The 21,531-nt window shown below is 42.2% G+C and overlaps 1 protein-coding gene across 1 annotated transcript in view; it reads left to right on the forward strand.

Annotated features, from left to right (window-relative positions):
* unc13a (unc-13 homolog A (C. elegans)) overlaps positions 1–21,531 on the forward strand; it is a 47,155-nt gene that overhangs the window by 21,513 nt on the left and 4,111 nt on the right. Inside the window, exons 17-40 of the mRNA XM_080879019.1 lie at positions 521–748; positions 1,259–1,400; positions 1,877–2,046; positions 2,178–2,293; positions 4,267–4,430; positions 4,557–4,710; positions 4,902–4,970; positions 5,281–5,370; positions 5,766–5,900; positions 7,959–8,092; positions 8,286–8,371; positions 9,208–9,334; positions 9,450–9,546; positions 10,254–10,397; positions 10,606–10,683; positions 10,817–10,894; positions 11,065–11,153; positions 11,238–11,384; positions 12,111–12,234; positions 15,070–15,099; positions 16,174–16,230; positions 16,379–16,459; positions 16,952–17,099; positions 21,110–21,202. Of these exons, the coding sequence (XP_080735145.1) occupies positions 521–748; positions 1,259–1,400; positions 1,877–2,046; positions 2,178–2,293; positions 4,267–4,430; positions 4,557–4,710; positions 4,902–4,970; positions 5,281–5,370; positions 5,766–5,900; positions 7,959–8,092; positions 8,286–8,371; positions 9,208–9,334; positions 9,450–9,546; positions 10,254–10,397; positions 10,606–10,683; positions 10,817–10,894; positions 11,065–11,153; positions 11,238–11,384; positions 12,111–12,234; positions 15,070–15,099; positions 16,174–16,230; positions 16,379–16,459; positions 16,952–17,099; positions 21,110–21,202 (2,781 nt within the window). The remainder of the gene's footprint in view (positions 1–520; positions 749–1,258; positions 1,401–1,876; positions 2,047–2,177; positions 2,294–4,266; positions 4,431–4,556; positions 4,711–4,901; positions 4,971–5,280; positions 5,371–5,765; positions 5,901–7,958; positions 8,093–8,285; positions 8,372–9,207; positions 9,335–9,449; positions 9,547–10,253; positions 10,398–10,605; positions 10,684–10,816; positions 10,895–11,064; positions 11,154–11,237; positions 11,385–12,110; positions 12,235–15,069; positions 15,100–16,173; positions 16,231–16,378; positions 16,460–16,951; positions 17,100–21,109; positions 21,203–21,531) is intronic.

The following is a 21,531-nucleotide window of genomic DNA, read 5'->3' on the forward strand; positions in this document are numbered from 1 at the left end:
TTACAGACATGAGAGTGAGAAAGGATCGCAGAAAATACCCTTTTGCTGAGTTTCCGTTTTAGACTTTTTGCGGTGTCAGTTCTTTTTATTTATATTTATTAATAATAGAAAACAATGTAGTCCATTTATTTCCTCTCCTGTCTATTTGTCAGTTCCAAGCACAGAGCCTTCCTCCCTCCTCCTTCTCTTCTTACTCCTACATTCCTATTTTCGTTGTTTTCATGAGAGGATATTACAAACCATTTGTCTTTTCTTGTGATCCGCCTCGCTCTCTTTCCATCTTTTTCACTCAGCATTTTATAGCCCTGCAAAAGCATCCTCTTATATTTCATGAAATACACCAAAGTTGTTATTATAGTGTTATGATATTCGTTTGAAATCATCTGAAAAATTGTAGAAATTTATCCACCATGATTTCAGGATCAGTAAGCGTGAGCTCACTTCTCATCTCACATGGCACCTTTTTCCGTTTTTGTTTACAAATCTGATTCTTTTACTTCTCAATTTTCTTGCCAACCAGGAGCGGCAGAGAAGAGCTCCAAGCACGGCGCCGAGGACCGAACTCAAAATATCATCATGGTTCTTAAGGATCGCATGAAGATCCGTGAGAGGAACAAACCAGAGATCTTTGAACTCATTCAGGAAGTGTTCACCGTCCTCAAGTCCACACATGTCACCCAGATGAAGCAGATCAAACAGAGCGTGCTCGATGGCACCTCTAAATGGTCGGCCAAGATCAGCATCACAGGTTTGTGTCTATAAAAAGAGACAAGCTGCTGTTTATATGCAGTGAACACAGGTGGCGTCTGTGGGGCAGTAGCTCAGAAGGTCAGTTGAATTAAGAGGCATCTGTTTCCATCCAAACACACGCACGCACACACGCACACGTATACATAAACCCAGCGGTCCCCAACCTTTTTTGCACCACGGACCGGTTTATGCCCGACAATATTTTCACGGACCTTTAAGGTGTCACGGATAAATACAACAAAATAAAACTAGTACCGGTACCGGAAAAAAGAAGATTTATTCATAACACACGTGAAAAGACCCAGGAAAACAGAGTTAACAATAAAAATGATAACAAAATAACGCTGAAAACCGATTAAAAAACAATACATTTCACACCTGAGCCTCAACTCTCGCGGCCCGGTACCAAACGACTCACGGACCGGTACCGGTCCGAGGCCCGGGGGTTGGGGACCGCTGCATAAACCCACTGGCCTTACCAGCTTGGCTTTTTTTTCCTTCTTCCTAGTGTTGTGTGCCCAGGGTCTACAAGCCAAGGATAAAACTGGTTCCAGTGATCCGTATGTAACCGTCCAGGTTGGAAAGACGAAAAAGAGGACCAAGACCATCTATGGCAACCTCAACCCCGTCTGGGAGGAGACATTTAATTTGTGAGTCATTGGCTTTTTTGTATGGTTACTGTTAATTAACCTCCTAAGACCCAAACTCTTTTAATTTCTCTTTGCTGTTTGGGCTGATTGGGACCTGATAACTGCAAAAACAAAGAATTCTGTGATTTTTTTTTTTTACTTGATTTTTGGTTCTGAGAAAAATGAGATCCACATATGAAGACATTAGTTTTAAATTTCGATAGAGCAGTGGCAGTATAATGTCCTCGTAAGTGAATATCAGGCTCTTGTAGAGCAAAATTTAGTATTTTGGTCTGGACAACCCAAAATGTGATGTCCACATATGTGGATGCCAGATCCTAGGAGGTTAAATAAACAAGGTCTATTTTTAAGGCTGGTGATTTCTGTTTACGCTTGAAGAATATGATACGTACGAGTCACCCTAGTAATCTGCCCTTCTTGTCTAACTGCCAGTTTACCTAGTATATTTGGCTCACTCTCCGGTTTGGTCTTTGCAGTGAATGTCACAACTCTTCAGACCGCATCAAGGTGCGAGTGTGGGATGAAGATGATGACATTAAGTCTCGTGTGAAGCAGAAGTTCAAACGAGAGTCCGACGACTTCCTCGGTCAAACCATCATCGAGGTCCGCACTCTGAGCGGAGAGATGGACGTCTGGTATAATCTGGGTCAGTTGAATTGGCACGACTCCTTTTTCTCTGTACACTGCCCCGTTTAATATACTGGATCTCATCACCCATCATTTCTTTCCAACGCAGACCTGGTGACTGTGTTTCTGTGTGTTTTGCGCTCTTCACAGACAAACGTACTGACAAATCCGCTGTGTCTGGGGCCATCCGCATGCACATAAGTGTAGAGATCAAAGGCGAGGAAACGGTTGCTCCGTATCATGTTCAGTACACCTGTCTGCACGAGGTAAACTCGCTTTTTATCTGTGAGTGAACATGCATTTAAAGAGGGTGAATGCTTCTCAACCGCTTTGTTTTTAGAAGGGCGCATTTTGTCAGATTATCCTTCGTCCGCCGTTTGTGCATCATAGACAAATATTGTTTTTTTTCACATAACGGGCTGCCTAAAAATGTCAACTAATTTTAGCAGGTAAGGCATGACGTTCACACTGAAAAAGACTGTTTTCTGCACATAGTCGTGTCTGCGGTGTAAAGAGACAGCAGTCGTTTAAATGCGAGTCAAAATGGACCGCTTCTCTTTATTTGCTATGTGCTGACTGAAACCGTTACGCTAGGTTTACAGGAATCTTTGACAAACAAAATTAGCTTTTGTTATAAGTAGGGCTGCCACGATTTGTCGACTAGTCACGATTACGTCGACTATCAAAATCGTCGACGACTGATTTAATAGTCGACGTGTCGTTTGAAGCTTTGTAAGATCGCAAAAGACGCAGGAATAATAGCAGGATTTAAGAGTGTAATAACGGACTGAAACAGAAGATGGCAGCACTGCATGTACAAGGATGCCAGCTGCCGTTAAACCCCGAAGAAGAAGAAGCAGCTGTGTCCCAGAATTCATAGCGCGGCCCAGCTTAGTTTCCAACAATGGCGGTAGCTAGTTAGTTTTAATATTACTCTTATTATTCTTTCTGGGTCACAAAATAAACGTTTAACATATTTTCAGGCGAGAATGTAGCTGTGTAAACCTCAAATATCGGCTCAGTTTATCAGGACACCACATATTTTCAAAAGCGCTCCGACGTTTTCGGAGACGTCTGTTACCCACTAGCTCGATAGCTAGCCGGGGGCTAGGTCACTAGCGCCGTGAGAACACCGGACTCCCGGCAAATTGTTTTCAAACCCACCGCCGTCTTTCGCGACTCAGGTTAAATATATATGAGTCACTTAGATAAATTAAAAATGTTGTTGTTTGGCTTTTTTTTTTTTTTTTTTTAGTATTTTATTTGTTCCTGAGTAAATCGGTTTGGCTGAGATTAAAGTTATAGTTTTTACACAGCTGAATAAACGTCAAGCAGACAGCTGATTATCAGAAGTGTGAGATGCTGGAGAATATACTCGGGTGTCCTGTTATATTTCAGATAGCAAGGAGTTTATTAAACTTTACCAAAACAATCTGCAAATTTCATTAAAATTGAATAAACTATCATCTTGTCTTTATTTTTAGTTAGCACCTTAAAAGCTTAAAGCTGTAAGCTAATGATAGTTATATAAGAGCAGATGCTGCTGGTGCAATAAGCTGTAGTTTTACGTCCAGTGGATGATGATCTGATTAGTCGACTAATTGCATAAATAATCGGTGACTAGTCGACTATCAAAATAATCGTTTGTGGCAGCCCTAGTTATAAGTGTGTAATGTTGTTTTCGCGGCCTGCGTTTATGAATATGTGTGTGTGAAGCTGTCTTAAATGAGCCAAGCTAAACTAGTTAATTTGCTTGACTGATGTTCACTTTCATAACTGACCCATTAAACTTGAGTTAGTACTCTGGATAAAGGCAAAGATAGAGGCAGCACACACACACGTTTCTGCTCTGGGTTCGTGCAGAAAATTCTGCTGATTGATTGTAGACCAGTCCCAACTTTGTATGGAGTCATTACTCAGTCCATTACTCACAACACATTAGCTGACCTTAACTGACAAATGGGCACTGTTATTGCCTCTCAAGTGCCTATAAACCCACTCAGAATATTTTACAGTGGTGTAAGGTTTTATGGATGAGACAGCACCTTGTGTTGGCCTCATAATGTGGGTTTATGGCTCTTTATGCAGCAGAGCCAACAGACACAACAGCTTGTGAGGTTATAGCGCGCTCTGTCTTAATGGCTGAACTGTTTACAAACGAGTGATAACTGTTTGAATTTTTTCAAGCCTTTTTTCTCTTTTATTTCACTCACGCCACCTTCTGCTTTCTTTTCCTTAGAATCTCTTCCATTATGTGACGGACATCCAGAATAATGGTGTGGTGAAGATTCCTGACGCCAAAGGGGATGATGCATGGAAAGTGTACTTTGAGGAAACTCCCCAGGAAATCGTAGATGAGTTTGCCATGCGTTATGGAGTCGAGTCCATCTACCAGGCTATGACGTAGGTTCCCGGCTGACTGCCCGACTCCAGAACGTCACCGTTAATAAGAAAGACCCATGTGTTCAGGCGCATCGTAGATTGTTTAGATAAAAATCTAACATTTGCCTGTCCTCCTCTCATTTCCAGCCATTTTGCCTGCTTGTCATCTAAGTACATGTGCCCAGGTGTGCCTGCAGTGATGAGTACCCTGCTGGCAAACATCAATGCCTACTACGCCCACACCACCCAGGCAACCAACAATGTCTCTGCCTCTGACCGCTTTGCTGCTTCTAATTTTGGGGTGAGTCAACATTTAGCTGGATCGATAAAGTTAGATGTCATACTTTTATTAATTAAATAGTTTTATATACTAATTTTCCCCTAACTATCGCAATGGCATAGTTTCTCTGTTATTTCCCTTTGTCGTGTCCTCTTTATCTTCATTATGTTTAATCACAGAATCTATTAGCACATTTCTTTTATTACCCACAGAAAGAGCGATTTGTCAAGCTCCTCGATCAGCTTCATAACTCTCTGAGGATCGACCTGTCCATGTACCGGGTAAGTTACTCTTTTATAATTTCTTCTGGCTTATAACTAATGATTCTCTGCGTCCTTGCACGTCTCTCTTTATCAGAAGCAATTTGAGGAGGCAAATGTGTTAATTAGATTGACAGTTCATTGGAAACGTGCACAGACACGTTGGGGAAACCATGTACGCCCACACAGTCAGAACAGGGCTTGCTGCCAGTGAAGATTGACCATGCTGGATCGTGCCCACAGATGCAAAAAACTGGACAAGCACAGATGTGAATTCATGTACTGTGGCTCGCCGTTTCTGATTTCTTTCCTTTTTTTGGCCCGATTGCAGAACAACTTCCCGGCCAGCAGTCCTGAGAGACTGCAGGACCTCAAGTCCACAGTGGATCTGCTCACCAGTATAACCTTCTTCAGAATGAAGGTATAGTCTCTTTCTCTTCCATTTTTATCCTAAAGCTTGGTGCTGAGTTGGATTTAAGGGTTTTCTTCAGAAGCAGAAATGGAGAGAATTCTGCAAACCAACTCTGCTTTCTTCACATTGTCTATTTAAGCTGCAGAATATCCCATTTTTCCCCCTGACGTGTCAGTGCTGCTGCCCTGCATCACTGCCTGATCTTTCAACTCTCCCACCTCCCACATGAAGGCTCCAGGGAGATTTTTATTTTCACTACTCCAGTCTTCTATGTTGCATATTTGGGAGAGCACTGTTGCCAAACTTTAACTATATTCTGCAGCTGTAATAAATTCATCATTTCAAATGTGAGCTCAAATGAATGATCCAGTCACTGCATGTCTGATTTTTGTGCCTGCGTTTAGGTCCAAGAGCTCCAGTCGCCACCCAGAGCCAGTCAGGTAGTGAAGGACTGTGTCAAAGCCTGTCTCAACTCCACCTATGAATACATCTTTAATAACTGCCATGAGCTCTACAGTCGCGAGTATCAGGCAGACCCGGTAAGAAGCAGCAGTGATGGGCTGAATGTCTGCGTGTGTGTGTCAGTGAATGTTTTTCTTTTTCCATCTTTGTCAAAAAAATCAACTTTGAATTGATATTTTTTGGCATAAACATAATAAAGTACAAAAAAGTAAAGCCTTGTTAGCACACCATGCATGCGTACATGTACTGGACTTCAGAACATACAGAATCAAACAGTTAGAAAAGTGCAGATGTTCAGGTGTGATGGTGATGGTATCTGCATTTGTTCATTTTTTATTTACTTAAAGGTACATCAACAGTCTTCTATAATTTGCTTACGGCAAATTATAGAAAAAAAAGTGCTGAATTATGATTTGTTTATTTAGTTTATTTGTTTAGTCCATTTTTTCCTTGGTTCATGTTTGGTTTTGGACAAACTAGATCTGTTTTTAGTTGATATCGTTCTGAGCTTCTGGTCGTTACCAAGAAAAACACATAAACTTGGTATATTTCATTCAGTGGCAAAAGGCATTGAGGTTTCCTTTGGAATTTTTGCTGTAGATTTCCAGTGACTGATGATCGTTTTGCTTACATTTAACTTCTGTCCGGTTCAGTTTCCCTTAAGCAAAATGCCGGGAATAATGACAGCCCAACCACAATCTCAGCGCCTTCACACCTGCACCATTAAGTCTGCTTAAATTGAATTCTGGTTCATTTTCCGTCTTGGTGCGGTTCGCTTCTGCAGACACGAGCAGGGTAATTGCACTTGCAGTGAATCTACCACAGACGCATTCGAGGAGGCGGTCTCGATCCAGTTCCAAATGAACTTCAGACTGATTCGTTTATGGTGGGAATATGATCTGACCCAACCACTGAATATATGCTGGGCGTTTGCCTTCTGATAGCCAGGCATGCTTTGCTTCCTGGGATGTAGCAGAGTACCATAAGCCTGCAGAGTACACAAACTTTAAAGAATTGGAAGAAGTGACATTGCAAAGTTATCCTGTAGCTCAGAATACTGTGTCTTCTACCTGCTTTTGCTATTGTTCCTCTTGCACATCTGGCCAACAAGCAGACTGAACTTTCTCATGCGGTTTGTATAAAAAAGACACGTTTTGCTTCGTTTGGAGTTTTCTTTATGTGAAAACAAAGTAAAGTCAAACCAGGGGAAAAAGCTTAAAGTTTTAGAAACTCATCAGCTGATTGAATTACAGGTGGAAGTACAACTTTAGTGATCAAAATCAGCGGTTTTACCCAGAAGTCATCACTACAAAGAGAATAATATTTACATTTTTACATTTCTAATACAGAAAGGATTTCAGTTTTGTCCTCATTCCATATGTAGACACTTGTGTGTTGTTGGTTTGTGTGTGTGTGTGTGTGTGTGTGTGTGTGTGTGTGTGTGTGTGTGTGTGTGTGTGTGTGTGTGTGTGTGTGTGTGTGTGTGCGTGCGCGCGGTAAGTCCGTGTCTTAGTCTGGTGAAGCCAGGCTCTTCCATCCGTCACTCCTGTAGCCGATTCCAACAGCGATTTCTAGAACTTGCTTTGAGCCCTCATTAAAGCACCAAGCCCAATTCTGACTTCCCCGTGAATTTCAAATAAGCATTTTTTTCTCTTTGAATAAAACATTTCGTCCTGAGGGACTTTGCTATATTTTGTTGAAATCTCTGCAAGATCATTCTTCACTCTTCAAACCCTGCAGCAGCCAGCTCAGTGTTTTGTTTTGTTTTTTCTCAGCACATCTTCAGCTGTTTCAAAGAAGTCGACCAGACAGTTGACATTCGCAGTCTGTTTAAAGCTGTTTGAGCAGCAAGTGTTTAATATGTATGAGTTGTTGAGTTAACAACGCAGTCGAGATTTCCCTCCAAAAACGTCTCCCCGTTGCAGACGACAGAAATATTATTGGTAAAATTCACATTAAGATTACACAATTACACGACTCTGGACATCCTGTTGTACGGCTTTAAAAACCGTTTCACTGATCAAAATTCACTTATGTGCAGATTTTTCAGCCAAAAGGGGCAATAATAGCAGGTAAACCTCAGAAAGCCATTGTCATGAGTCATTATAACGCCACTCATGTTGTTGCTTTCCCAGGCCAAGCAGGGTGCTGTGCCCCCAGAGGAGCAAGGACCCAGCATCAAAAACCTCGACTTCTGGTCCAAGTTTATCACACTTATCGTCTCAATCATTGAGGAAGACAAGAACTCTTACACTCCTTGCCTAAATCAGTATGTCTCTAAGTTTTCTACACGGCCGTTCTACCTTTGTGTTTGCTTTGTTTCCTTGTACAAATTTAAACAGAATGGGTTTAATGACATTTTAATGTTATGTAGTTATCCACAGTTTCTCATAGTGCCATTAAAACTGCACTCTGAGGCTCTCGTCAGCTTTCCCGGTTACATGTTCTCCTTCTGCATCCAGATTCCCTCAGGAGCTCAATGTGGGTAAAATCAGCGCGGAAGTTATGTGGAACTTATTTGCTCAGGATATGAAGTATGCAATGGAAGGTGAGTAAAAACCGATAATACAGTTAGTATTGTGCTGTAGTCTTAAAAGTAGCGAGCATACAAAAACACAGAAAAGAAAAGAATTCAGTTAATATTCAGAGAATTTAATTAAACGTCTGTGCTTTTGTTTAACTATCGGCTGCTGGTAGTTCAGCACACTGGTTATTGGCCATAGCTGGACTCCCACTCAGTATATACAAATGGATATTAAAAAGCCACCTATTATATTAAACTCTCTTGAATGTTACAGTCATACAAACATTATACGCAAGTTTTGTTTTTGTATTAGCAATAAAATGATCCAGTTATTCTACTCGTGGCTATCTACATCCTCCAAAAACAAAAAACCATTTTAATCATTAAAACACATACGCACGCACACACACACACACACACACACACACACACACACACACACACACTGAATGTGTGCTCCATGACAAGCAGCTGTTCTTGCTGACTAACTGCCTGCCTGATTTAAATCTTCCAGTACCGCTGCTGAGAGCAAAGATCTCATTTTTTTTCAAACAATGAAGCAAAATATATTAATTTTGGTAGATCTTGTGATATGCATATTCTGATTTCTAGCATGCATATTTTTTATCTGATATTTTAAAAAAGTATTTATGCATAAAAATAAAGTTTCTGATAAGACAAAAAGAGGATTTGGCTCTATCCAAGCATGACTGGAATCATGTTTGTGTATTTTAAAACTATTTATTCTATAAAATGATCTGTAAAGTGTCAGTTTTTCAGTTTCTCTGTGCATAACAGACCTGCAGGAAATGCTGGCCGCCTAAACAGTCCTGGAAATACGTGTTTTCTCCTTTTCACAGAGCATGAAAAAAACCGCCTGTGCAAGAGTGCAGATTACATGAACCTGCACTTCAAGGTCAAGTGGCTGTACAACGAGTACTGCAAGGACCTGCCCTTCTTCAAGAGCAGAGTGCCTGAATATCCTGCGTGAGTAGCATCTTGTTTTGTAGAAACAGACGCATCCGGTGAAAAAGAATTATAGAATATATTTTTGAAATGCTCGAATTTAGTTTGCAAATATCTAAATTGTTGCTCCCCGTAGGTGGTTTGAGCCATTTGTCATCCAGTGGCTGGATGAAAACGAAGAAGTGTCTCGTGACTTTCTGCACGGTGCTTTGGAAAGAGACAAAAAAGATGGGGTAAACGTTTCCAGCTCCCTTCCTCCTTATCTCTCCTTCAGCCCTCTTGAAGCGCTGAGTCGCTGTTGTTATTCAAGCAGAATTATTGTAATCCATCCTTTGTACTTCCTCTGCCACACTCAGAGTTATCATCCAAAGTTTCTTCCCCACTCCCGCCCCGCCTCCCACACGTTCTCCTGTCTCCCCAGCATTCTTCAAAGACTGAAATAGAAAGCATGGACTCAGCAGTGCAGATTCTTGGGAAGTTTTCAAAAAGAGTGCCCGTGACTTGCATATGCTTAAAGCCAAAGATGATTCTGTTACAGCAGGACATTGTAAATTAATGGCCTTATTCCAAAGGTTTGACTGCAGAAAAGCTGTCCTCAACTCATTACCCTGACTCCCTGGAGTAGCACCTACTCACCTCTAGCCAATTAAGGACCAGGCGGTAACCAGCAGCCAATTACAAGGAGACAGACAGGAGCTCCCACCTGTCACTGGATGGCTGTCTAACTGTCTGTACGGCTGGCTCTGAGAGGTCAGAGTCTCTGTACAGGCAGTGAAATATATCAAAGGTCCAGTTTAATAACGCATCTAATGGTCTGTCTGTATGGTCTTAGACGGGCACACAATCTCACCTGCAACCTTACTCATCCCCTTCTTGTGACTTTTTCTCCTTTAATTTTCCCCAGTTTTTAATCTTCCCGCGTATCTTTTCTGCCCTGCAGTTCCAGGTCACATCGGAGCATGCTCTGTTCTCCTGTTCAGTTGTGGATGTCTTTTCCCAGCTCAACCAGAGCTTTGAGATCATCAGGAAGTTAGAGTGCCCAGATCCGCAGATTGTAGGACACTACATGAAGCGCTTCGCCAAGGTAGGTGCAGTGAAAATGTCATTTGCAGGTTACAAAATAAAAATGCAAGACCGAGGTCTTCAATTTTTTTTCTGTACATGTTAAAACATTTTTTATAATAACAGTAATAATAATAAGAACTTTGATTTGTATAGCGCCCTTTAAGAAACCCAAGGACACTTTACACAAGAGCAGAAAAAAATATTTCCTTTGTTGTTTTCTTCTCCAGACCATCAGCAATGTGCTTCTGTCCTATGCTGACATCATATCAAAGCTGTTTGCCAACTATGTCACCATGGAGAAAGTGGTGAGTGGCCAAAGACATAATGACCCAATGTGGTTTTTCCACAGATGGTCTCATTTTATTCTGTTTGCCAAAAACCGAAAGCCAACTTTTGGAATAAACATAAAAACATGCGCATGTGTCCGCTTCTTTCTAGCCCTGCATCCTGATCAACAACATCCAGCAGCTGAGGGTGCAGCTGGAGAAGATGTTTGAAGCCATGGGTGGAAAAGATGTGAGCGACTCTTCTCCACTCGCAAACAGCCAAAACTTAGACTGTTTAATTATTCAGACATAGTTCCTAATGCTAGTATATCAGCCATGTGTTATTATTATCCTATCACACAGCCGCCAGTCAACCCAAACAGCTGAGTGAGTTTGTGTGTTTTTATTGTGGCATTTTAGCTGTGTGTTGAAGCTAGTGATATCCTGAAAGACCTGCAAGTCAAACTCAACAATGTCATGGATGATCTCAGCAGGGTCTTTGCTGTCAGGTGGGAACACGCTCACACATATTCATATCCAAATGAACGCTACAGATGCAGTCTCTTAAACCTTCTCCCTTTCATCCTCTGTAGTTTCCAGCCTCATATTGAGGAAAATGTTAAGCAGATGGGAGACATCTTGGCTCAGGTTAAGGGAACCTCAAATGTGGGAAATGCCAGCAGCGTGGCCCAGGATGCTGACAATGTCCTGCAGCCAATCATGGAGTTCCTGGACAGCAAGTGAGCCAATCTTTAGCTTAAAATGATTCCCTATTTGGAAGCAAGTTTCTTCTGACTGACTGCCTGATTGACTTGTAGATAGAAGATTTGAACAGTAGGTGGGTAGGGTAACGATGCTCGTGGCTAGAGCTGGAGAAATTCCTGCACAATAACATAATCAAGATGAAAGAGTAGAAAAAAACTGACCTTTAAAACACTCTGGAGACTGAGCTTTCATCTTTCAGGGATTACCAGTGAATACACTGATGTGATGGTTTGAATCTTTGGCTTTGTTGGTTGTGGTTATACGATATATGGATAAAAGTATTAGTCCGTATCTTTTAATCTTTGAATTTGGGTGTTTTCAGTCCCATTCCCACAGGTGTACAGTGTACAATCCATCACCTAGCCGTGCACGCTGTCTTTACAAACATTTATGAATTAACGGTTTCTTAAGAGTTCACTGAATTTAACTGTGGTGCAATAATAGGATGCCACAACCACCCTTGTTTTTGTAGGAATGACTTGGAAACGTTATTTGCCTGTGAATGAATGAAAAATATTGAAATTTCCCCAAATTTTCTGCTTTTCTGAGCGTTTTTTCCCTCATGAAGGTATTTCTCTTTTTCATATTACCTCTTTTTCTTTTGATGATCCGATTTTTCTTCAGGTAGACTGTGTCTTTTCCCCTCTGCTGCTTAATACTTACGTCTCTTTCTTACTTGTGTCTCTCCCTCCTCCTGCCAGCCTGACTTTGTTTGCTAAGATCTGTGAAAAGACTGTGCTGAAACGTGTGTTGAAGGAGCTGTGGAAGCTGGTGATGAACACCATGGAGAAGACCATCGTTCTGCCACCGCTCACAGACCAAACGGTAAGAGCGCATAGAAGTATAAATGCACAAAAGAACATACAAACACACAAAATAGACATATTTAGAGATGTTTTCTTGGCTAATTTGTGTAGACGAAAGAGACATGTACACATATCCATCGCTATCATCTCTTTACAAAATGTTTAATGATTATTTGAAGTCCTTGCGGATGTTTATAGCAACATAAATGAAGATATTACATGTTCATATGGTGACCCCCGCAGTATATAAGGCCTACACGTGCACAAGTATGTTCTACTTACACCTGTTACTGCCAAGGCAACATCAAAGGACAGAAAGAAAGAAGAAGGAGGTGGAGAACGAGAGAAGGGAAAACAAATGCAGACATTTTGTGTGGCCCATGCCTAAGCAAAAGATCAAACAGTTTTTGCATCACATCTACATCCTACCCTCTGCTCACCCCCCCTACACGCAGTATATGCAGCATTGCCCTGCAGGTGCCTTTGTTCATCCAAACAATCCAGACGAAACCCTTAAAAAGCAAAAGAAAAAAAAGGACTGCACCATATCATTCCTGCACCAGCTCATGGCTGCTCTCCAGTATGTCAGTTGTTTGGAGAGATTCCTGATTTATGAGTAACTCACATCAGAGTTGCATAAAAATGTTAGCCTAAAGGATCCGACCCACTTCTGAAAAGAATGATACATTTTGGAAAGCAGCCGCTCTTCTTTTGTTTGTTTTTGGTATATGTGTTATTTCTGTTTGGTTATTAACTAAAGAGCCTCATATCACTGATAATAAAGTGATAATCTGTGGCTACTGTGACCTTCAGTCACAGGACGCAGAGTTTAATGTGCGCCAAAGCTGCACGATCACACCCACAGCGACACTCTTCATGTGAAGCTGCTGAAAGTTAAACCTCGTATTTGCTTTATGAGCAAAGAGTTGATGCTGTAACGAGTTAGCTTAGGTGTTATGGCTACCTGCTCAGTTCTCTACCTGTGCTTAGTCCAGGCTCTAAACAGGTGTCAGTTGCTCCACGTCCCTCCAGGCCTGGGGCCCAAACTTGTGATTTTGATTGATGTGGGGCTCTTTGCAGCTTGACTGACCCTTCTCTCTGGTTGTTGTTGTTGTGATTACTATTACATCCTGCTCCCACCGCTCTCCCTCCACAGATGATTGTAAGTACAGCACTCCTGTGTGTTTGTCTGTCTGTCAGTCCACGGTGGTCAATTTCTCTGCTATATGTGGCTGCGATCTTCCCCTGTTTTTACCCCACATCACACCGTCTGCCTTCTCACGACCTCACCTCTTTGATCTGTCTCATGTCTCCTCTTTTCTCTTCTCTCCTCCAAGTCTGTCTCTCGTTTGAGAAGACAGGAGCATGGTGCATTCCTAACTAGTTCTAATAGGTCCCACCCCACCCCTCAGCAATCTTCACCGATTAGCCCCCTCTCCCTTTTCTGCTGTCTCTTCTTCATGAACGCTCTCCTCAAACAGGAAATGGTACTCCTCTCCTCTGTTGTGCCTGGGTTTGGCTTGTTTCTTCTCATGCATTGCGCCCTTTTATGGGGACCCCGGTGAGGTGACTGATCTCTCGGTAGCTTGGTATCTACTGTCCCGACCAAACTCCAGCACCCCTTTTCCGCCCTTTCCAATCCTCTCACCCCACTGTCCCCACCTTTCCTACCTGTTTGAACTGTGTCCTGCCTTCCTACCCCCTACTGTGGGTTTGTTGCTTGCATCTGATCTATTTCAACACTGCAGTCTTCTCTCAGTATCCTGTACGACACTGTAGTGCACTGTATGTCTCTGCGGACCTGTCCTGTTGGTCTCTTCTGGTTTGGTTTCGTGTTCTGTTGTTGCTATAATTACTGTCATTGTGTTTTTATAAATAGTCTCGATGCTATTTCTTGGGTTTAGGTTGTGCAAACGAGGTACACGGTTTGTTTTCTTAATGTCTTAGGACCAAATATTTCACTTTCTGATGCTGACAACCTAAAGATGTATGAAAACATTTATTTTAATGTCAAGTTATTCATTCTGATCTCTGGTAACTTCCAATAAATTATTTAAGAGAAGCTGGTTTAACATCATAAAGATGCAGACTCTAAAATTGTTCTTTGGATGGAAGTTACTGCACAGAGCTTTAATGCTGCATAATTATTGAAAATATTATCTTTCAGTGATTCCACTAAGAAACTGGTAAAACTATCGGCCTGCCATCACACCTAAAACTCACTAGCACCATCCTGTTTAATTTGTGCATAAATCTAAATATTGTAAAACGATTTCTTTCATGATAAGCCCAATTTTAGTCTTGTTCACGTGACTGAGCACCCTGTATTTTTCATGCAGGTAAAATGTTCGTGTGCTGTGATTGATAGCCAGAAAATGAATTTCTTATTGAGCAGTAAAGAGAGTATGCATATGTTTCCCCTAGGTAAAATTTTTATTTTAACTTTGACCAAGATGTTATATTACATTTCTTTAATGGAAACTATTGCGTGCTAAGATACATTTAGATTTTTCCTTTTTTCATGCTTCCTGGCACTGTTTTTGCTTTGGATTGCATGCAAACAGGTTACGAGTGGCCTGGCTGAAATATCAGACCACATGCAAACAATATCTCTGCAATGATCATAAGTGAACAGAGTGCAGTCAAAGCATTTACTCTCATAATGTTGGATTGGCAATCGATCAAAAAAAGAAATAAACTGAAAAAACTGACGAGGGTTTTTCCAACATTCGTTAACATTTTTAAAGCAACGTCTGAGCTTTTGATTGCACGCTCTTATGCAGCCAGTGAGCGTGAAGTCAGACAGCAGGGACTGGCCACTGCTTGAAGTATTAACCACATGCTCTCTTTCCAGGGGAGGCTGAAGAGTGCTTCTCACAGCGATGTAAGGACTAAACCCCTTTAGATCAATGTGTCTTGTCTCTCTCCTCCACGTCTTCTCTCCATGTCTATGTCTCTCTCCCTCAGCTCCCAGTCAAACAAAGCAGTGGAAATATTGTTTTTTTTCACTATCTACATAGTGCTTTTTATAGTGTGCTGTAAACATACCTCTATTGGATGTAGACATTTGTGACTTAAACACAGAAAGTCAGTGTGTTCAGCAGTCACTTAATTTGACTCAGACCTGGCTGGCTATGTGCAAAAAAACAAAAAGACAACAGAGTGTGGTTTAGCTTCACAGCCAAATCAAAGGGAAGCCAAGCTTGCAGGGTAAAAAAGTATATTCATCACAGCAGCCCCTGCAACCAAAGGCACATCTATCTGCACGACTGACAGTTTAGCTTAGAGTAGCAGTGGAGGGATGCTGGATTATTCTTCCCTGTTGCTTCCCCACAGTTTCAGAAATGCACTCTGTTATTTGCTAATAAAGCTCTTCCTGAAACTTTTCTGCTATTCTTTTTTTATTGCATTATTTGAAAGAATACAAAACTACAGTTGGTTTTGGTAAACTTTCAAAACCGTATTTGTAACCACAGTCAGCAGTACTTAGGATACATCTTCTTACAAGAGTACTGCATTAGGCTGGACCAATAAATACCAGCACACACCACGGTGAAGCTTTATAGCTGCTAGATATGTGTGTGTGTGTGAGAGAGGGAGAGTGAGTGTATCTGTGTGCATTTGAGTGCACAAATATGTCTATTTTCCTGCCCTTACTACGAGCTGAACCACTTTCCCTTCTCCTTGTAGTGTTTGTGTGTAATGTTTTGGAATGATTAAAAGACAGATAAGTGTGATAACAGCACTTGAAGGAAAATGTACCGTGACACCTGTAAAGCGGTTCAGAGTGACTGTTTATGAATGTGTGTGTCAGAAACGTCGCTGTCCTCTGTGTGACACTAAGCCATTTACCGCCGCCGTTGTTTTGTCACGATAATAACAGCGCTCCTCTCTCTCTCTCTTTCTCTCTGCTTGTCTACCTTTCTTGTTCCTCCTTCTGCCTTTCTGTCTCTTCCAGGGCACTCAGCTCATCTTTAACGCTGCCAAGGAGCTCGGACAGCTGTCCAAGCTGAAGGTACAATATGTTTCTGCTACACTTACGCTCTGGGCCCGGCACCAGTGCTTCGGACTGAGTCTCTAATTGCTTAGAAAATATGCGGAAGAGCATATGAGGGGGATATATTGGTCATTTTGCTTTATGCCTCTCCCGCTGGCATCTTTAGGAGCACATGGTTCGTGAGGAGGCCAAAGCGCTAACACCCAAGCAATGTGCTGTGATAGAGTTGGCTCTCGACACCATCAAGGTAGAGATTCACTTTCATTTTCAGTGATTAAACATTGAATATTCTCTTTATTATCAGTGCAAGCGTTTCAGGAAACAAGAAGTCATAAATGTACAGTCTTAAAACCCAGAGTTTGGGACCAGGAAATGAGGTTTTTTTTTATCCCTTTAGGATGAATTAATAAAAGAAAAATAACACATAATTTCACTCCCAAAGCATTTTCCCAAGATAACACAGGCACCCACATAGCACCAAATGTTAAAACGATTGTTTAAAGCTCTACGGGGGCTCTAATTTGCACATCATAGAAGCGTTTTGAATTGTTATCTGCAGTTGTCAGTATTGACTGGTTTAGTGTTGGATTCATGTGTGACTGTGGGAATGTCAGGATTCGCTGATGATCACTCTGCTGTGTTTATAATTATTTGTGCCCTTTTATTTCTTCAGTCAGCTGCTGGTCAGAAGATGTTGGTAAAATATGTTTGTTTTTTTCCCCGCCCTTTTATGTGACAGCAATATTTCCATGCTGGTGGTGTGGGTCTGAAGAAGACATTCCTGGAGAAGAGTCCTGACCTTCAGTCTCTCCACTACGCCCTGTCCCTTTACACGCAGGCCACAGACAAACTCATAAAGACCTTTGTCCAATCGCAGAACGCTCAAGGTAACGTACAAATCTGTCTGTGTCTGAGGGGCTTTGAATTTGCTTTACCTTCCAGTATCTTCAGTTGTTAAGTATGAGCTTAACTACCTACAGCATCTTACATAATTCTCTGAGGAAGGGAAATGTATTCCTTCTTCGCTCACACTCTCAGAGGAGCCCCTCTCGCTGCCCCCTCTGTTGATGTTAGGGTTTTCCCAAATGCCAAGTTTCTATACGCTCAAAGTATCTCACGTGCCTCGTAGAGCGTAAAATTGAAACTGCAACAGCACAATATTTCTCACTGTCCTGAAATGCTGAGTCTCCTGATAGCGAGCTTCTGGAACTGCAGCCACTATTCTGTAGATGATCTGACAGCTATTTGCAATGAAAAAATAAATACCTACCCACTCTGTTTTCCTTCTCTTTGATGCTGCTGCTCAGCCTCCGTCCTCCTGTCACACAGCTGTGTAACAGCCATCCCGTTTCTGCCATCAGACGCTCACACATAGTCCCCGAGCACTGGTAGAAATGCCTTTTGAGTGGATAATCATTTAAAATTGAATTTTTTAACTAATGCCATGTGGCTTTTGATGTTGCAAGACACAGTTTTTTCACTGCTTATTTGGTAGAAGTAGCTCAATTTCCCCAACAAATCAGGGAAAATGCTTTTTACATGTTGGTCTGTTTTCTACTCTGTAATTGTGAAACTCTCTGCAAACCTCATATTTCTTCGTGTGTCTCCTTTCTCTGTCTACTCCCACCTCCTGCCCCGTCTGTGGGACAGTGTTCGGCGGGAAGGGGGTGAGATTCACCACTAGTGAGGATGTTTACCCAGAAAAGGGTATGTGGCACTCAGGCTGAGGCTCTGAGACACCAAGGACCACCAGAGAGCCTCCAGAACAAAGCCCAGCAACCTCCACCTTTTCACCCACCCCCACCCCCACCCCCCCATGTGCATCCTGAAACTGTCCTGCCTGCTCAGATTCATCCCAACAGACAAATGCAGTGCACAGACTGAACACACTCTCTGCCTTTTTGAACACACATACATGCCCACCACCACAGCAAGAATGGTAACTTTATGCATTCATGCATGAAACGTACACACTGATGTCTGTATGTACAGAACTGCGCTGAATACATACGCCGTGGACAGTATGTATGAGCAGACACGACGCATGATGCGCGGACATCAGACAAATATAATAGAAATGCATTAAAGCGTGGAGGAATTCTGATGCAGCATGATGTCACCCAGAGAAGCCAGGGGGCTGTGTGTGTGTGTGTGTGTGTGTGTGTGTGTGTGTGTGTGTGTGTGTGTGTGTGTGTGTGTGTGTGTGTGTGTGTGTGTGTGTGTGTTATTTATTTCCAGAAACACTGGGAGGAAATCTTTTTTTTACAGTGTCACTGTCCCTCCCACTGTGTTTGAAATGGCAGATGCTTGAAGAGGAAGAGTAGGATTATTATGAAGATGATGATGGCTGTTGGCTTAGTTTGTCTGGGAGGGCTCTCTGTCCTTCCCTACCCTGCGATCGCATCCAAAAGCAGGCAGAGATGGAAACACCCAGTCAGCTTCCACACGCAGCGCCACCCTCCCCAAAGCGGTGATGGGAAAGGGTTCTCAGCTCGTCTCCCCTTAACAGATCTAGCCAATCACAAACAGTCCATCGGGTCAGGTGGTCTGATTTCCGTCTCTTTAGATCAGAATAAAAGAGTCTGACTTGCTCTCAGATGCGGTATGTTCATACACGCTCACACAGAGACATATGCATTCTGCTGTTTGTGTGTGCACTTGGCTTCGCCGTTTAATTTGATGCTACGATGATGATCTGGTGCTGCGCAAGCCCTAGCACCCCGACAGTCATCTCAGATGAGCGGCTCAATATGACATTGTTAACACTGCAGTCTGTTACACGTCAAGTTGTGTCACTTTCCTCTGGAAAGAGACCAAAGATGGAAATGTGTAAGGAAAGAAAAGCATTCAAAGTAGATTTTTATGCAGATTAATGCCTAACTGTGAAAGGTATCCACTACCAACAAACACTAGCAAATGAATTTTGTTGGAATAGTTGAGATTTTGAAGTGTTGCTCTGAACTGGTGTGTTCTCAAGTTTGATTGTCTGACTGAGCTGAATCCCACTTTCTCATCCTTTACCTGTTCAAAATGGTGACACCAGCTTTTTAGTTCTGATGAAGTATGACTGGAAATAATTCAAATGCTCCTTTTTGCAAGTTTTATGGAAAATCATCTATTTGAGATTGAATAAACAAGCAGCAAAGAAGCGTATCTTTCGCCTTCCTGCCAGCTGGTGGATGTCCCTGACTGTAACAAGGAAGCAAATTAACTCCCTGTCAAACAGATTTCACTGAGTAGTTTCTCCAACCATATTAGAGTGGATGATTAGAGCAGGATGAATGATGATATCTATTTTGGTGACGTTTTGCAATATGGTGCAAAATGTGCCTCTGATTGCCGTGTTTGTTAACGAAGAAAGGGGCTGCTTTTTCCTGGCAACATCTTCCTGCCTCCCAGCCAGAAAAGTTTCTTTCTCATCTCTCATGGATGTCCTCTACTGAGTAGACAAGGCCAGATGGATGACTGCTGCTCTCTTTGGTCCTGTTGGCAGTGAAACCAGCAATCCCATAATGCTCCCCTGAGAGATGCAGAGAGCCGCGTGCCAGGAACACTCTGCCGTCTAACTCCCACAGACACCTTGTTTAGTGGGCGGCTGGTTAAAAACACAAACACACAGGCTGCTGGTCGTCGCCACAAAGATACCGTTGACAGAGCGAAGACGCTAATTAAAACACTGAAAATTAATGTCCATCTGTCACTGTATCCTTCTGGAGTTGTACGTGCATATAAACCGCTTGTTCACATGCGGCACAAGGAAAGATCATCATCCTCCCTCCCAGACAAAGGTGTTAGAGCCTGGTGAAAGCCATCTAGACTTGTCATCTTCTTCCTCAGGCAAAAAGTAGAACTCCAAGGACCCCAAACAAGCCCAGGTCTGGCGTAGCGTAGAGATGAAACGGTTAAATGACTTTGATGTTTGATTGAAATGCAATGAAATGACTGATTTTAACCAGGAAACATCTGAGCGGTCAGTTATGAGGGTGTGTGTCGCTCTCGATCCATAAACTTACATTAAATGATGAAAAAACTAAACAAGGAGGAATAAGAGCAATCTCTCTTCAAGAATGGAAATATAGACATTAAAAGGACAAAAGAGCAGAAAATATGAAAAATCTTCTATTCGCTCTTCTTGCAGAAAGCTTTATTAAAGCAGTCAGGCATCAGTACTGTCATCCTATACCGACGGGCCGGGGAGGCCGAGCTGCTTCTCCCTCCACGTGGTCCCTCCCTCTCTTGGCCCTCCTCTTGACCATGCTTGGGTAAAAGACTTTACCAAGGAATGGGTGTATCCATCTGAGCATGCCCAGACATGATCTGTGTCGGTGGGGGGGGGGGGATCCACACCGTTAGCTGACCTTCTCCAGCTTCTCTCCTGTCTTCTTCTCTGCCTCTTACTAACCACCCCGCATCCTAACAGACACTTTGCATCTATGAGTGGGCAACAGTTACCACAGTGATTGCCTCTCAGTCGCTCAGGTTTAATCATAACGTAGAATGCATTACCAAAGGAGATAATACAGCTATTGCAGGCTTATTGTTATTATTATACACTACCAGTATTAAACACATATGCCCACTCATAGCTGCTTTGTCTGAATGTCCACTTCCAGACCACAACATATGCACAAGCAGAACTCTGTGCTTTATTTTAAACGCCATTATTTTATAAAGAAACATTTGAATAGTCAGTACTCTGCTTTATATTCACCAGGTTATAACTGAGTCCATTTCGTTGTTTCTTTTGTGAAACTGAAATGGAAGTGTAACTTTTTTTAAATTTAATTATGGAGGAGAATTCGAAATAGAGGGCACAGCGGCTGCGACATTAGCACAGTGGAGATTGGGAGACTCGAGGGTATTAATGGCACTTTTACTCTTTGTCCTGTCCCGTCAGGCTCTGGGGTGGACGATGCTGTAGGAGAAGTGTCCATCCATGTGGAGATTTTCACTCACCCGAACACCGGAGAGCACAAAGTCACAGTGAAAGGTGAGCAAAAATATTTTGTATCTTTGTTGTTTTCACATTTATTGGGACTGAATCTGAGGGTATTTCTGGAAATAACATTCAAGTCATAGTTTAACATTTAAACATTGCTAGACCCCGCGGGCAGGACTGTATGGCCATAACAGGGCACCAGAATATAGCTCTAGCTTTCATCTGCCATAGAAAAATATGATTTTGTAATGAATACTCTTCCAATTCTATTTTCATTATCTTGACCATAAACTGAATGTGAGGCCTGAGGGAGAGCCAGTATTGTCTGAGTTTCCTGTTCACTCGCCCTCGCTTACCGCTCCACTTTTTCACACATTTTC

Source organism: Rhamphochromis sp. 'chilingali' (genome assembly GCF_963969265.1).
Source record: "Rhamphochromis sp. 'chilingali' genome assembly, chromosome: 3".
NCBI classification, from domain to species: domain Eukaryota; kingdom Metazoa; phylum Chordata; class Actinopteri; order Cichliformes; family Cichlidae; genus Rhamphochromis; species Rhamphochromis sp. 'chilingali'.